The sequence below is a fragment of the Acinonyx jubatus genome, chromosome A3, assembly GCF_027475565.1.
Source record: "Acinonyx jubatus isolate Ajub_Pintada_27869175 chromosome A3, VMU_Ajub_asm_v1.0, whole genome shotgun sequence".
Lineage (NCBI taxonomy): Eukaryota > Metazoa > Chordata > Mammalia > Carnivora > Felidae > Acinonyx > Acinonyx jubatus.
The window spans coordinates 71,911,079-71,926,399 of record NC_069388.1 but is presented as its reverse complement, the minus strand read 5'-3'; the positions used below and the strand labels follow the sequence as shown (position 1 = coordinate 71,926,399).

Genomic DNA, 15,321 nt, shown 5'->3' with positions numbered 1-15,321 from the left:
ATTCATTTTTAAAAAGCAAGAATCTTTGGGAGTAAACAAAGCTAACATATATATAGACTGTCGGTGGTTCCTAAACCAGCAGTTACTAACTACTGCACTGGTTCCTCAAAGTATAAATATAGTTATATTCTTTAAATATTTAAAAATCTTAATATCCTTATAGTTTCTAACACCATCTTTTCAAACAGGATAGCAACCAAAGCCTCAGATTTCTATTACTTCTGGGTTAATCTTTTTAATGACTGTTTCACGGTTTCTGGGTCTCCAAATGTTCAGTATCTTCTAAATGAAAACAATGGGCCCTCTACCAGGGGAATTCAAAGGTTAGAGCCATCCAAGGCAGTTCAATGGGGAAAAAATAGGCTTTTCAACAAATAGTGTTGGGACAACTAGATATCCACCCGCAAAAGAATGAAGCTAGACACCCCTACTTCACACAATACATAAAAATTAACTAAAAATGTATCATCTGTCTAAATGTCAAAGCTAAAACTCTTAGAAGAAAACACAGGCCTAAATCTTCACGACCCTAAATTAGGCAATGGTTTATTAGTTTAACACCAAAAGTACAAGGGACAAAAGAAAAAAAAGAAATTGGACATCATCAAAATTTAAAACTTTGTGCCTCAAAGGATACCATTAAGAAAGTGAAAAGACAACTCACTGAATGGGAGAAAATATTTGCAAATAACATAGCAGATAAGGGACTCATATTCAGAATACATAAAGAACTTTTACAACCCAACAATAAAAAACAATTAAAATGGGCAAAGGATTTGAGTAGACATTTTCTCCAAAGAAAATACACAAATCATCAATACATTTATGAATTGATGGTCAGTGCTATTAATCATCAGGGAAATAAAAACCAAAATCACAGAGAGATACCACTTCACACCCAGGAAGACAACTATTATCAAAAAAGACAGAACATAATTGTGGGCAAGGCCACAGAAGAGCTGGCACTCTCAGACATTGTTGGTGGGGTTACACATCGCTTTGGAAAACAATCTGGCAGGACTTCAATAAGTTAAACACACAGTTACCGTATGATTCAGCAAGTCCACTCCTAGGTATATACTCAAGAGACTAGAAAAACGTATGTCTACACGAAGGCAGTGGACACACTCTTCCACTGCCTGCAGGGACAAGCTCACCCTTTCCTTAACTTGAGCCAACAAGTGCCTGCTTGGTTCTTTCTGGAGAATTTACAACACGGGGCTAGGAATCACCTTAATGAAAACATCAATTCTCTTAATTTAAGAATTTAATAAATGTATAGATTACATATATTATTAAAAGTCTATTTCACGGGCTACCTGGGTGGCTAAATTGGTTAAATGTCCAACTCTTGATTTCAGCTCAGGTCATGATCTCACTGTTCATGGGTTCAAGCCCCGTGTTGGGCTCTGCGCTCACAGTGAGAAGCCTGCTTGAGATTTTCTCTCTCTCCCTCTCTCCCTCTCTCTCTCTCTCTCTCTCTCTCTCTCTCTGCCTCTCCCCTGTGCACATGTGAGTACTCTCTCTCCCCTTTCTCAAAATAAATAAATAAACTTTTTTTAAAAAGTCTATTTCACCAGCTGAAAATATCACGTGGGTTGAAAAAAACACTGGTCAACTGAGTTCTGAAACACACCAGTGAGGTCCCTAAAATCTTGCTGTGGCTTGTGGACCAGAAACAATGGCATCACTTGGGAGATGGTTGGAAATGCAGACTGTCAGCCCTCATATAAGATTCACTGACTCAGAATCTAGATTTTAGCAAGTGCTCAGGTGACTCCTATGAACAAGGATATTTGAGAAGAAATGTTTCCTCTCAAACATTTTAATTACACTTAAGACCAATCCACATATGACAAACTTGCGTTAAACCTACAAGAGGAGCCTGACTGCTGAAGTTGTACAGAGTCTGGTGGCTTACGGATGGTTTTCCATATGGCTTCAGGAAGAGGAAGTCCCAGAAGCAAAAACAGCAAGTCAGCTTTCCCAGCAGCTTCCTTCTTTTGGTGGCAAAAATGTCACCTACATTGCAAGAGTGTTCAGATCCAAATCCTGGTGGGTAGGAGAGGCCCTAGGACAACTCTGCTTAGAGATGCTGTCACGGGACAGTTTTTCAATTACCACAGTATAATCCACATCCCAATTGGCCATTGCCTGTGGGACCAATATCATTCTTTGTAAGAGAGTATATTCTGCTATTACATTTTTCAAACAATGACCCTTTATGGAGTAACCATATTTTCTAAATAAAAACATAGTCATATATTCTGAATTAAAAATAGACACCCATGATATGATAATAACAAAGATATCTATCACAATAATTGAATGGAATATTTGTGACTGTCCAGGGAAATCTAGGACATATGGTACCAAGACCCCTGAGGCATTAATGACCTGGATGAGAATTACAACGACCTTGATCCTTCTCTGGGTATCTACACCAGAATTCTGGGTACACCAAGTTGCTCCCCACCCTGGTGCTTTTGCATGTAACCTCTCCTCTGCCATGCCATCTTCACTTGTCTGCCCCATCTCATCCTTCAGGTCTCCGCTCCAATGCCATCTCCCTAGAGAGCAGAGAATTCCAGCTCTGGAATTCTATGACAAGTAGCACCCACCAACCCAGCCCCTCTCTATGATCATTCCCTTCTCAGCACTTTTTACAATCTCTATTCGCCATGTCTTCTTGTTCTTTCACTGTTGGCCTCCCCCACCAGAACGGAGGCAAGAATGTGGTCTTGTTCACTGACGCACTCCCTGCTTCTGGTACCTTCTAGAAATTAAATGAGTTTTTGATGAAGAAACAAGTAAAATGTACCCAATTTAGAGAATAAATAAATATTAATAAAAATCACCAAATATACTATAGCTTATTAATAAGAATAACAATAATAAGATCATTTGTGAACAGATCATAAACTTCCATCAGAACCTTTCACTTCATGCTCTTGCAAATGAACAGGATCCAACAAATAGTTGATAGTACTACCGAGATAACTTTGCTTAAATCTTTTTCCTTCTCAGAGCCTCTTCCCTCTCAGAGCCATTCCCTCTCAGAGTGAAACGAGAAGACTATATCTCAGAATTGGGGGAGAGGGAAATGCAAGATGAAATATATATATGTGTGTGTGTGTGTGTGTGTGTGTGTGTGTGTGTGTGTGTGTGTGTATTCTGATGCAAAACAGGCACTCAACTCAATATGGGCTTGATCCTTTATAGTTACCCCTGTGCTTCCCTTATTCAAACTGGTCAATGAATATGAAATCACATCTCCAGGCCTTCATGTGAACCTGTTTACTCAACACTCTAGACCCAGCCATAGCTGTTAGAACCCTCTTTTTAAATTCAGCAAGTTCAACTGTGTTTGCAGCACCAATTATTTCAGCCACATCACAATTGAGACTTAATTTAATTTCTAAAGAATACCTCCAGTAGATCATTGTTTCAGGTCATTGTCTCAAAGTTGGTAATGTTCCTGAGGTGAACTTGAACATGGTTCCATTTCTAGACTGAGTTGTAGCAATCTGCTTCAAATGCTCCTGAATAAAGCACCGGACTGATAAACAGAGTTACAAGAAGCAAAAAGCTCCCTAAGTACTCGTTAGAAACAAGGCACAGTGGTAGTGACCACAGCAACTGAGAAAAATAAAGAGTTTGTAAAACAGTGAAGCAATTTTGGAATCAGATTTGGGTTCCAATTCCCATTTGATAGCCTGCTAAATAGTGACCATGGGCAAGATCCTCAACATCTCTGTGCCCTGGTTTCCTCATCAGTACACTGGGGCTAACAACAGTATTGATGGCAGGAAGTTGTTGAGAAGATGGTTAAGGTAAATCTGTACACACATTTAGTGCTGAGTCTGCACTCAAAAAATGTTGGCTCTGGTTATTAAATTGATTCTCATCCTCAAAGATCTTATATACACTTATCAATGAAAATATTCAGAAGGAAAGAACGGTACTAAATGATACATATTAAGTGAGCAGTACTGGTCACGAAAGATGCAAAACTTTAGGAATGCAAGGCACCCCTTCATCTAGGGATGGTAGAAGGTCTCCTGGGAGTGGTAAAACCAAAGCAGATGGGGCCATGCAGGACTACAGGCCCCCTGCAGTGGGCACTTACTGTTTGCCAAACACAGTGGGGCACCTTGTATGTAATTGCCACAAGCTACAAGGTAGATACCTTTAAATCCCCAATTTATAGATGAGAAGATGTTTTACGGATAATGGCTGAAGCTCACACAGGTTTAGTCATTTCTCCAAGTCACCCAACCAGTGGCAGATCGAAGTTTAAAATCATGCCCATCTGACAACCCATCACTGTGCCATTGTTGGGAAGAAGGGTTGAGGGGAAGATAAATCATTCCATTGTGAGGCAGGAAGGGACAAAGTAATCTTATTAAATGGCAAGTGGGAAGCAAACAATATGTAATTTAAAAAGAGAAAATAAGGGTGGAAAGGTGGGTTAGAGCTACAGGGAATGGAAAGCTATGGAGTTTGAGCTTCAGCCTGTGGACAATGAAGAATCTGTTTTGTTTGTGGTTTAAGTGTGTGCTTTTGATCAAATACTACCACCACCACCACTACCAAGAGAATTTATGGAATACCAACTAAGGGCCGGGTCCCAGGCTAAACCATTTGTATACATTACTTCCAAAAGTTACAATTTGCAATTGAGGTATTATTACCTCCATTTCACAAATAAACAAAGCCCTGAGTGGTCAAGCCCCTCACTGGGATGACTCCAGCATGGTGGGGTTCATAAGTGAGTGTGAGCAAAGTCAAAGTCAATACACTTCCCTCTAAAAGAGTACTGCAGAAAAACCTCCCTTGCAAAAGAGAGTGGGGGAAAAAAAAGAAAAAGAAAAACAGAGGGAACTAGTCTGAAACAATATACCAATCCAGAGTAAGGAGACAAATGTCTTAAATGGAGTCACTGAAAATGGAAGGGAGGTGACAGAGAGCAAATGTGTTCATGACCTTTTCCTTCATTTACTCCATTTCTGTGTCATGATCTGCTCCCTGAAGTAGAAACCAAGTTAGTAATTATTCCAGTTTCTATCACCAGCCTTGCCTGTAAGCCTGATTTGAGCCCTGTTGTTAGCCTGAGAGCGAACACTGCGTTTAGTATTTACCTGTCCTGTCACAGTGTTATCAGGGCTAAAATATGGCATCATCCTCTAATCTGTTATCTGTATTGAAGGGTAATCATTCAAAAGAATAAAACTAAGCCTCCACATCCAATAAATCACATTATGCTTCACATATCAACGCTTTAAAAAACCTGACCTAAACACATAGTCTGTCAAAACAGGAGGACACATACGCTTAAGCTCTAATGAGCTCTGCCAAATCCTACATTATTATTAAAGTTCATCGTGAGCTCAGAGGTCACACATTTTTATAAAATGGAATGTGGTATCAATATTTGTTGGGCTGCTTTCTAGTTAATATTCTAGAGAAAGTTGCATAATAAAGCAGTAGGAAATACATGCATTATGAATATATCTTTCAAGCTAAGGCAAAAGCTAAATAGACAATTACTTAACATTATGCCATTTTTCGGAATTAAGAGTTAGGAGCTTGGACATTCATGTAATTTTTCCAAAAACCCAAAACACTTTTGCACTAAAACCTTAGCTATAGTGCTTCTCATTCAATAGCTAACTGCAATATGTTCAGTGGGAAATCAGTAGTAGAACAGGAACACGCAGAGTTGAAATTCATAAAGATAAAAGAGTATAATTTTCCTGTCCAAATCCACAAGTTAATACATGAATATTCCCAACAATTTACAATATTAATTTGAAATATGAAATGTGTTTCTGAGAATAAAATTATGAAAGAAATGGCACCTTAGAGTCTCACTTACTAAGGATAAAAACAAACATGGTTTGTGTACTGCATTCACCAAAAAAAAGATGTATATATAGACACATGTATATACATATATATGTCTATATATATGTCTATATATCATACATATATATGTCTATACATCATATACATATATTTATGATAAAGCAAAGTAACAGCATAAACAGTCTAATTTTACAGCTCTTAATTACATAATGATCTGTGGTTTGTGTTTTTTAATCTGTTGGACTTAATTTTATTTCTATGTGCAAACACATACGTGGATATTAAAGAATTCTGCTCACCTGTGCATATTCAGACCCAAATATCATGAAACATTTAGCAGTAAAATCCAGTCTCTGAAGGCAGGCTTATCACTACGCCACTATTCAGTGTAAAGATACAACTGCCTTCATAATAGACAGAAGCTAAATCGTTTTTTTTTTCTTTGCATCACTTGAGGCTTCCTGCAAACCCAGTCATATAAACAACTTCCTTCACCTTTTCTTCAAATCTGAGTGTTTAATTAAGCCATATATCATCGCAACCCCTCTAGTCCAGCTGTCTGTCAGAACAGAGGTTTACTGCAACTCCACCCTTTTCCCACCTTCAGCTTCAACAGTGCATTTCATTTTTTTTTCCTATCAGAGAAAAAAATTAAGATGAAGAGTTCCAATCCTCAAAGTAGTTCAGTGAACTGTCACAATAATATCATTTAACCCCAGGGAATTTTCTGTTTAATTGCCACTCTCTCCCTTCCCCCAAAGGGCTACATCTTCTTTCAATGGTGTAATGGAAAGCACCGCATTAAGAAAGACAGAGAGAAAACATAATCGGTTTAAATTTTTAAACATCTAACCTTTTCACCAGTCACTTTTAATCATTTGCACCTGTGACTTTAATAATCAGCCTGGCAATCAGAGGACAGATCTAGGAGAGATGCCCCAATCACAACCATTATTGTATTAAGGAGCAAAGAAGAAAGCGATTTTCTCACATGTGACACGAAGAAAGTTTTACATGTCAGTAACACCCAATCTTGGTGTTCCAGGATCCTGGAAGAATAGAGCTCCAGGTACTTAAAATCTTCATTTTCTAAAAGTCAAAAGATTTTCTTAAAATATATACCTTACTGTATTTGTAAATATTAAGTTTTTACATTTTGTAACAATTTTTCAACTTTAGGGCTCAGAAAAAGAAAAAAGCTCTAGAATAAGCAGAACATTGGGGGAGGCAGTGAGATGTTTGAACCATTCTCCCCAAGGAGAAATCAAAACCATTACATTATACCACATAACCATTTATTTCTCTCTGCAAGGCAAACTTAGAGCACAGTGGTAATATTCTGAAAATGTGACAGAAGTTCTACATCAGTGAACACACAAGTTTGGAAGGGACAAATATGGTCGCTGTCAGTTGTAGTCTGCCCTCAGCAAGTCAATAGCCCTGTGGGTGAGGCTCCCATATGGAAATCTTCCTTTACTGCCCAAGGCTGCATGGGATTCCCTGTGAACAGCATCTGGACCACACCTTGTTTGGTCACACAAGCAGCTGACAAGAGCTGGAGGAAAATGTGTCTGGTCCAGAGATGAGAGGACAGGGCCAAGAATCAAAATATGCCCCTCTAAAATTTGATGGGGAGGGCTCCTTAAAAAGGCTATTTATCCAGTCATGTTTTTCTAATCAGTCTTGGCCATTCACCGGCAGATGTTGGTCATTCTGGGGACTAACTGGTAGGATTTTGTGGTCCTGCAGCTGCCAGCCTTTCATAACCTCAGTGATGTTGTGGAAGCATCCATTTAGTGTATAAATATGCTTTTTTTTTTTTGCATTAAAACACTGCCAAGTGAAATATTAGAGAACAAACTCCCCACCCAGTGCAGAAATTTTCCAGTTTCAAAGCATCTGGGATGAAGATTCCAAATTACCTGTAGCAAAAATTTCTTCTAGATTTTTTAAAATCCTCTTGCTTGTTGAGGAACCTACTGAGGAGCCTGCCAAAGATGACACCCACAGTTCAGATTATTGGTCCTACATTTACCTAGTTAGGGCAGGAAGAAGTGTTTGATGGTTACCCAGGATCCTTCCACTTGTAGCAGGAATGAACACCAAAAAAAAACAAAAAACAAAAAAAACATCAGGACACTCAACTCCTTAGAGATTTAAAAGACTTCCAGAGGAATAAAGAGGAAAGAAATCTCTCCCTCCCCACCTTCACCCCCCACCCTGTGTGTGCCCTAGCCATGTAATTCCATGCAGTTCCAGAGAGAATCCTTTACTCCACAGGGCTCCTAGATCTGACCCCAGCAAAGCCAGGTTGGTCATCCTTCTCCCCACGCTTCCAATCTCCATACCAACCCCTCCCCACCACCTCGGGCCACCTCCTTACCTGATAATGTCGTCGTTGTGTCCCAAGAAGAATTTTTGGCTGTGCTCTCGGGTGTTGTAAACCACCCCGACCCCAGCCACAAAGTAGACCACCTCCTTGCCGGCCGTGTAGTACAGGTTGTTGCGGCACTGGTGACCCCGGTACCCGTACACCCACTCCAGCCGGAGCTGGCAGCTGGGAGCTGTCCGATCCGCCATGATAAGCCGACCCCACTCGTCCCCCGGCTCCCCCTCGCGCGGGTCCGCGGCCCCTGCGCTCCGGGTCTGTCCTCGCCAAGACTCGGGCTGCGGAGGACCTGCAAGGGCTCAGTGTGCAGCGCTGGGCGCTGATTTCCGCGGCGACGCACAGACACAGCCCAGTGCGCCGGCCGCCACCATCATCCGCCGCCGCCGCCGGAGATGAGCCGCCAGTGCGCGGCCGCCAGACCCCGCCGGGCGCCCCGGCTCCCTCTCCCCGGGCAAGGCGTCTTCGCGGGCGCCAACACCCGCACGCACACGCCTCACTGCACCTGCGGGCTTCGTCCCCCAGGAGAGGTTCTTGGGGGGGTCACCCCGCCTTTTAAATCAGGGATCTGCATATCCAAACACTGATTACCCAGTTCGCTCACTGAAGTTTGCAGTGCGTGGGGGCTTCGCAGCAGGCAACGGGATTTATTCTGTGACAGCTTTGATTTGACAGAGAACCCGGGTAAGCTTTGCCATCACCATCCTTGGATCCGAAACTGACAGTCTATACCCAGGATGCAGGAGAAAGGAAGAAAGAAACAGATTTTTTTGTATAAGTCACCAGTCCAAGAAAATGATCCCCAGACTAAACCAAGATTTTTGGTTTTTTGTTTTTTTAATTGTCAACTATTCTCCTTCTCCCTCCAGATCCATTTCCTTAATGATATGAAATATGCCCAAAATGCTTCTCGTTGCTGATATGATTGAAGAGAATACTTGCTGTTTCCCCATTAAATCAGGGTGAATATGCAACGGTCATTTTTTTTAGATGCTTCAATTAGTTGTCATGTAAGTATTTTAAAATCACATCCTCCGTGAAACCTCTCTTGACCGAAAAAAATCATGAAGAACTTAGCAGTTCTCACTAATCAGCAACTCCAAGTGCAAGCGTCATGAAAGATTTTTCTGAATTGGAGGAAACGAGACACTAGTGCAGTTGGAGGCAGGAAAGCGCTACCTACTAACGCTCCTGGTCCCGAAGAAATTAAATAATTAACAAGTGGCAAAAATCGAGTGCCCCGCTTCACGAAGGTCTGAACTAGCTACGGGGACCCGTGGGCTCAAAGGTCAGCCTCTTGCCAGGCGTGGGGTGGGCGCCGGGACGCACTCCGCGCCCCCCACCCCCCAACAACGTGCGCCCACACTACCCTAGCTTCGGCTGCCGCAGGTCCGAGGGAATGCCAGCCCCCAGGGACAGCCCGACCCGCGCGCACTGCCTCCCTGTCAACGTCCTGCACTCCTCCCACACCGGATCCAGCCTAGTCTGCAGAGCATCCCCGCTCTCTCCGCCTCTAACCTCTGCTCGGAGCGGGCGCCGCCAGCACGTCCCGGATCTCGCACGGGCGAGCGAAATCCTCTGCCTGCCCTCCCTTCCCCACCTCCCGCACCCGAGGATGGGCTTCGTCACTGGGGCGCAGCGGGAGACGGGTTCTTCCTCCAGCGGGCGCTCCGGGGGCGGGGCCACAGCGCAGCTTTCGGGAACCGCGGCGGCCGGTTACTAGGCGAGATCACGGCGCTTGGAAACCGCGACGCCCCAGAGCCTGGGGCCGCCCCTCTCTCTCCCCGCCCAGGTTTCTCCCTTCCTCGATGCATTCTGGGAATCGTAGTCCTTTCAATGCCGACTCGGTTAGGGAGCCCTCGGAGCTGGACCACAAGTCCCAGGATTCCGCACGCCCAGAGGGGGCCGTGCAGAGGCCATTACCGGCGTCGGTGGTGCCTCCTGTTCTCCCGCAGAGCAGAGGAAGGCGCATCAAGGGCGAACGCTTGTCAACCGCCCTGCGATCCCTAAGTGACTGAGGCGGTGGCGTGCGTGCGTGTGTATCTATGGAGAAGAGCAGTGGAGTTGGAGTAGAGATAATCTCTATGGCCCACCTCGAGAATTTCTTCTGCACCAGTGCCTGAGGGTTACTCTAGCTAGCCGACTGGAGCCCAAGTTTGTTTCCTACTTCAGTTTTCTTTTTTGTTCAGATGGGTTCTAATCTGTTAAAGTGCGGTGCTGCCACATTTAAGAAAAATGCTGGGGGATGTGGGCTCACTCTGCCTTAACCAGAGCCTTCCGTGAGCTACCTCCTAAATTACGACGGGATTGGGGAATTGAAGGACAACCAGATTTTGAAAATGGGAAGGTGAGAACCAGCCTTGGCCTTCAAACACGGATGTCTGTGAATGCCACTGCCCAAAGTGAACTATGAATTCCGGAGTAGCCCATTTTCTTATTGGGACCACAGCAGACCTGTGGAAAGAGATTTCAAAATTCCAGTGACTAAAGACTCAAAGGATGATGGAAGGGATATTGGGAGCATATCGTTTATTTTCCTCTCTGAGCTCTCCTGCAACCACTTAACTAGTTCTTCAACTACCTCAAGTTTTTTGTTTTTTTTTTTAACGTTTATTTATTTTTTGAGACAGAGAGACACAGAGCATGAACGGGGGAGGGTCAGAGAGAGGGAGACACAGAATCTGGAACAGGCTCCAGGCTCTGAGCTGTCAGCACAGAGCCCGACGCAGGGCTCGAACTCACGGACCGTGAGATCATGACCTGAGCCGAAGTAGGCTGCTTAACCGACTGAGCCACCCAGGCGCCCCCAACTACCTCAAGTTTTAATACAGCCCTCTGAGCGGTAGGAAAGCCTCCAGAAGATTAGAAGTGCCAGAGTTTGGAAGAGCAGTTGCTGCCTGCAACAATGAAGATGGGAATTGGTTTCAATGTTATTTTTTAAGGGAACAGGAATCTACAAATATGTGAGGTGGCATTGTGCAGATAAGGGCACTACCAAGAACAAAAACAAAATTCCTGAAGAAGATTTGAGACATAAGCAAAAATATAAATGACCAGTAATGCCTTACCATAAAACACTGCCAATGAATTATGTAGAGACAATAGATTCTATACAGGAATTCAAAAGATGAAGAGCTTTTCCAGTTATAATAAGTCAGGAAAGACTTCATGGAGGAAATAGGAAGTACGGGTAGAATTGAGATCTATCAAGATAAACAACACTCTACATGGGTCTATGGAATAAAAAGATAGATGTAGGAAAACAGATTTAGAAACAGTGAATAGAATCCGTGTGAGAGAAGTCACGTAAGATGAAAAGGGGACATAAACCTGAAAGGTTAGATTGTGGATAGAGCTGAACCTAGAGGTTTCCACTATATCCTTAAAATAATGGAGAGCCGTTGATTTGTTGATTTTTTTTTCCTTGACAAGGAGAAAAACAATAAAAACAGTAGTCTTCAATAGGAATAAAAAGTTTCATCAGGACCTGCCCATTATCAGGGGACTGCAGAGCCAGGGGAATAAGCCAAAATATATGGAACTAAGATACATAATTGGCTGCATGGAAAGGGCTGTGGAACAGGATGTTTCATAGGCTCTCAAGAAAGAGCAAAGGCCTGTCCCCTAGCAGAGGCTATACTGAATCCCAATAGATCTCACCCTTGTCCCTACTCGATCCCTTTCCAATATTAGACTATAGAAAAGTAGACAAAACAATGCCCAGCCACCAAACTATGACTCTAAGAAGATCAACTTATTCCTAGATAAAGTAGGAAGTATGTCAAAAATTCATGCACAGCGTATCAGAATAAATGATTCTGGAAAGAGCTGTCCCATCAAACAAGCAACAAAACAGGGCATAACCAATCCAAACCAAGATCCTGAAGGTTACATTATGTAGAACCCCATCTGGAAGAAAATTTATGTCAAAAAAGCAGATTGTCTACCAAAGAAGAATTTAGTTATAGTATGAACTCAAAATATCAAGAGCTTGAGGTGCCTGGGTGGCTCAGTCCATTAAGCATCCAACTCTTGATTTCAGATCAGGTCATGATTTCCTGGTTACTGAGATATTCCTGAGTTGGGCTCCATGCTAACAGCACAGAGACTGTTTGGGATTTCTCTTGCCCTCTTTCACTGCCCCTCCCACTCATGTGCTCTCTCTCTCTCTCTCTCTCTCTCTCTCTCTCTCTCTCTCTCTCTCAAGGTAAATAAATAAACTTTAATTTATTTTAAATAATAAAAGTAACACAATAACAAAATACCAAGAGCTTAAAGATGGATACTAAAAATAAAAGCCAAGCTAAAAAAATAAATATAAACACAGTTTCAGATCTAATGAATAGCTTTGAAACAACAGAACAACAAAAAAAATCAAATTACCAGTATGGAAAAAACACTGGAAATTATCACAAGAAACGCAGAGAGAAAAAGGAGATTCAAGAGATATGAGGGGCGCCTGGGTGGGTCAGTCGGTTAAATGTCTGACTCCTGATTTCAGCTCAGGCCATGATATGGTTTGTGGGTTCAAGCCCCACATCAGGCTCTGTGCTGACAGTGTGGAGCCTGCTTGGGATTCACTGTCTCCCTCTCTATCTCTACCCCTCCCCTACTCGCTATTGTCTCTCTTTCTCTCAAAAATAAATTAACATTAAAAAAATAAAATAGATGATGCTTAAGAGAGCAAAGCTAATCCAGCATATAGATCATTGGTATTCCTAAATTAGAAAAGTCAACAAATGGAACAGAAAAAGTATTCAGAAATAAAGTAATATATTAACTGAATCTGCACATTAAAGGCATACAGTGTATACTAGGAAAAAAAGATGATAAAGTCTCCATGGAGGCAAAATTATTTAACTTCAAGAATAATACTTCAAAATCATTCATGAACTTTAGAGAGAACTATTGCACCATCTCTGCCAATTAGTAATTAAAGGGAAATGTTTAAGCATTTATTGTGTGTTTTGGGGGGAACTGAGGTTTATCCTCAGTTGATAAAGGAAAGCTATTTACCTAAGGATACCAGCTAATAAATGTAAGAAAAATGGTAGATTTAGAAAATTATTCAATGATGTAATTGATGCAGACAAAGGTCGTAAATGTATACTAAAATGATTAGATGAAAGAGTAATGCTAAAGAATCACTCTCACAGATTATGTACATTTAAATGGAAAGATCTGGAGGTCAAAATCTCAAACAAATTATAATATCAGTGGGGTGCCTGGCTGGCTCAGTCAGTGGAGCATACAACTCTTAATCTCAGGGTTGTGGGTTTGAGCCCAATATTGGGTGTAAAGATTAATTAAAAATAAAATCTTAAAAAAAACAGTTTAGTATAAAAAAATTTTTTGTCAGTCTGTTGAATGTAAAGCAGAGGTTCTCAAAGTGTGGTCCAGGAACCCCTAAGAGTACTTGAGGGGCTTTTAAGGGGTCCGCAAGGTCAAAACTATTTCCATACTAATATTAAGACACTATTTGGTCTTTGAAATCTCATTCTTGCAGGAGAGTGTAGTGATGTTTTCCAGAGGCTGCATGATATGTGATATTTCAGTGGACTGACTGCCAAGGCAGATGTAAGTTTCCTTCCATCTTTTGTTAAACCAGATATTCAGAGATTTGCAAAACTGTAAAACAGGGTCACTTTTCTTACTAAGTTTTTGTTTTGTTTTGGAAAATATAGTTATTTTTCATACACACAAAAAACAGTTTAGTATCACCAATACCAGAACAAACTGCATCTTCTACCTCTTGATATCATGCAATATGAAATACTGCATAAAATATTTTTCGCCAAATACTATCGAACCCAAGTCTAATCATGTCTTAACACCTAACTCAGTTTACAGAAAATATGGGATAGGTGAACAAACAAGTTAATTGAAACCACAAGGAAACAATCAGGGAAAGCCAGAAGATAGGAGAGGATACAACACAACTGGTCTGGCCTCATCAAAAAAAGTAAATGTATGAAACAACAAAAAATACAAAACAAAGTGTGGAATTATTCTTGTTTAAAAGAGACTAAAGAGACACAAAAACTAAATACAATGTGATTAGATCTTGGGTCCTTTTGGTATTTTTTAAGGCTACAAAAGATAGTGTGGGTAGAAGGAATAATAGGGGACATCTGAACACAAAGTGGACACTAGAGGATATTAGGGAATTCGTTATTTTTTAGAAAATCTTATTCTTTGGAAATATATCCTGAAGTATTTAGGAGTAAAATGTTATGTCGGCAACTTACTTTCAAAAGATTCAGAAAGAAGTGTTATCTGTATACATACAAACACACACGTGCACATATGTATAAGGAGAAATAAAGCAAATAAGGCAAATATTAGCAATTGCTAAATCTAGCTATTTTTTAACTTTTTCTGCATGTTTGAATTTTTTTTAATAGAAGATTGGAAAAGAATGTTTTTTGATCTAGCCAGAAACAAAAATGGAGGATGGGTACGGAAAGAAATTAGGCTGGCTTCAGCTATCTGCCCTGCAACCTCCAATGCCAGAAAAAATGAAATAGTATCTATGTATACTGATAGAGAAGCAAAGTATAACATCAGAATTATACACAGCTAAATTGTGTAAGTATAAGGCAACAGACATTCTTAGCATTAAAGAACCTAATGGCATTGTTTAGCACTTGTGACAATTATAATGAATTTTAATGGCAAATGACTAAGGACCCCAAATAAGCCATTTAAAAAGGTAGAGATTTTGTGGCTACATTGAAATACAAGTTATGCTTCTTCCATCACAGCAAGTTTATTGCAGTGGTGACAATGAGACCTGTAACATTTTCTGCTAGGCCCATGGGGTAGAGTGGAAGTAACAAGACTTTTCAACATTAAAAACAATTAAAGAATACTTATATTTTAGGTCATTTGCCAAAATAGCAATCAATGTGCTTCCTACAGTTCGACTTCTAGGGCCCTAAAGTAATTTGCTTGAAGAAATTGGATTCCAAAGATTACAGGGGGGAATTTTTGAAGTATGTCCATTTTCAAGTGGAGATCAAAAGAAGCCCAAAAGAAACAATTGTGGACTGACTGACAGTGACAAT

General features: G+C 41.2%; 1 protein-coding gene and 1 pseudogene across 7 annotated transcripts in view; one reads left to right on the top strand and one right to left on the bottom strand.

Moving 5' to 3' along the window:
• EML6 (EMAP like 6) overlaps positions 1-9,911 on the bottom strand; it is a 271,245-nt gene extending 261,334 nt beyond the window's left edge. For all 7 annotated transcript variants that reach the window (XR_008289307.1, XR_008289308.1, XR_008289309.1 and 4 more), the window contains exons 1-2: positions 9,773-9,911; positions 8,252-8,980 (exon numbers count right to left, since the gene is read on the bottom strand). Coding sequence is in view for 4 of the 7 variants with exons in the window: in XM_027072439.2 (XP_026928240.1) it covers positions 8,252-8,448 (197 nt within the window). In the remaining 3 variants the exon portion in view is untranslated. The remainder of the gene's footprint in view (positions 1-8,251; positions 8,981-9,772) is intronic.
• Positions 9,912-14,952: 5,041 nt separating this feature from the next.
• Positions 14,953-15,058, top strand: LOC113603337 (uncharacterized; annotated as a pseudogene).
• Positions 15,059-15,321: the final 263 nt, after the last annotated feature.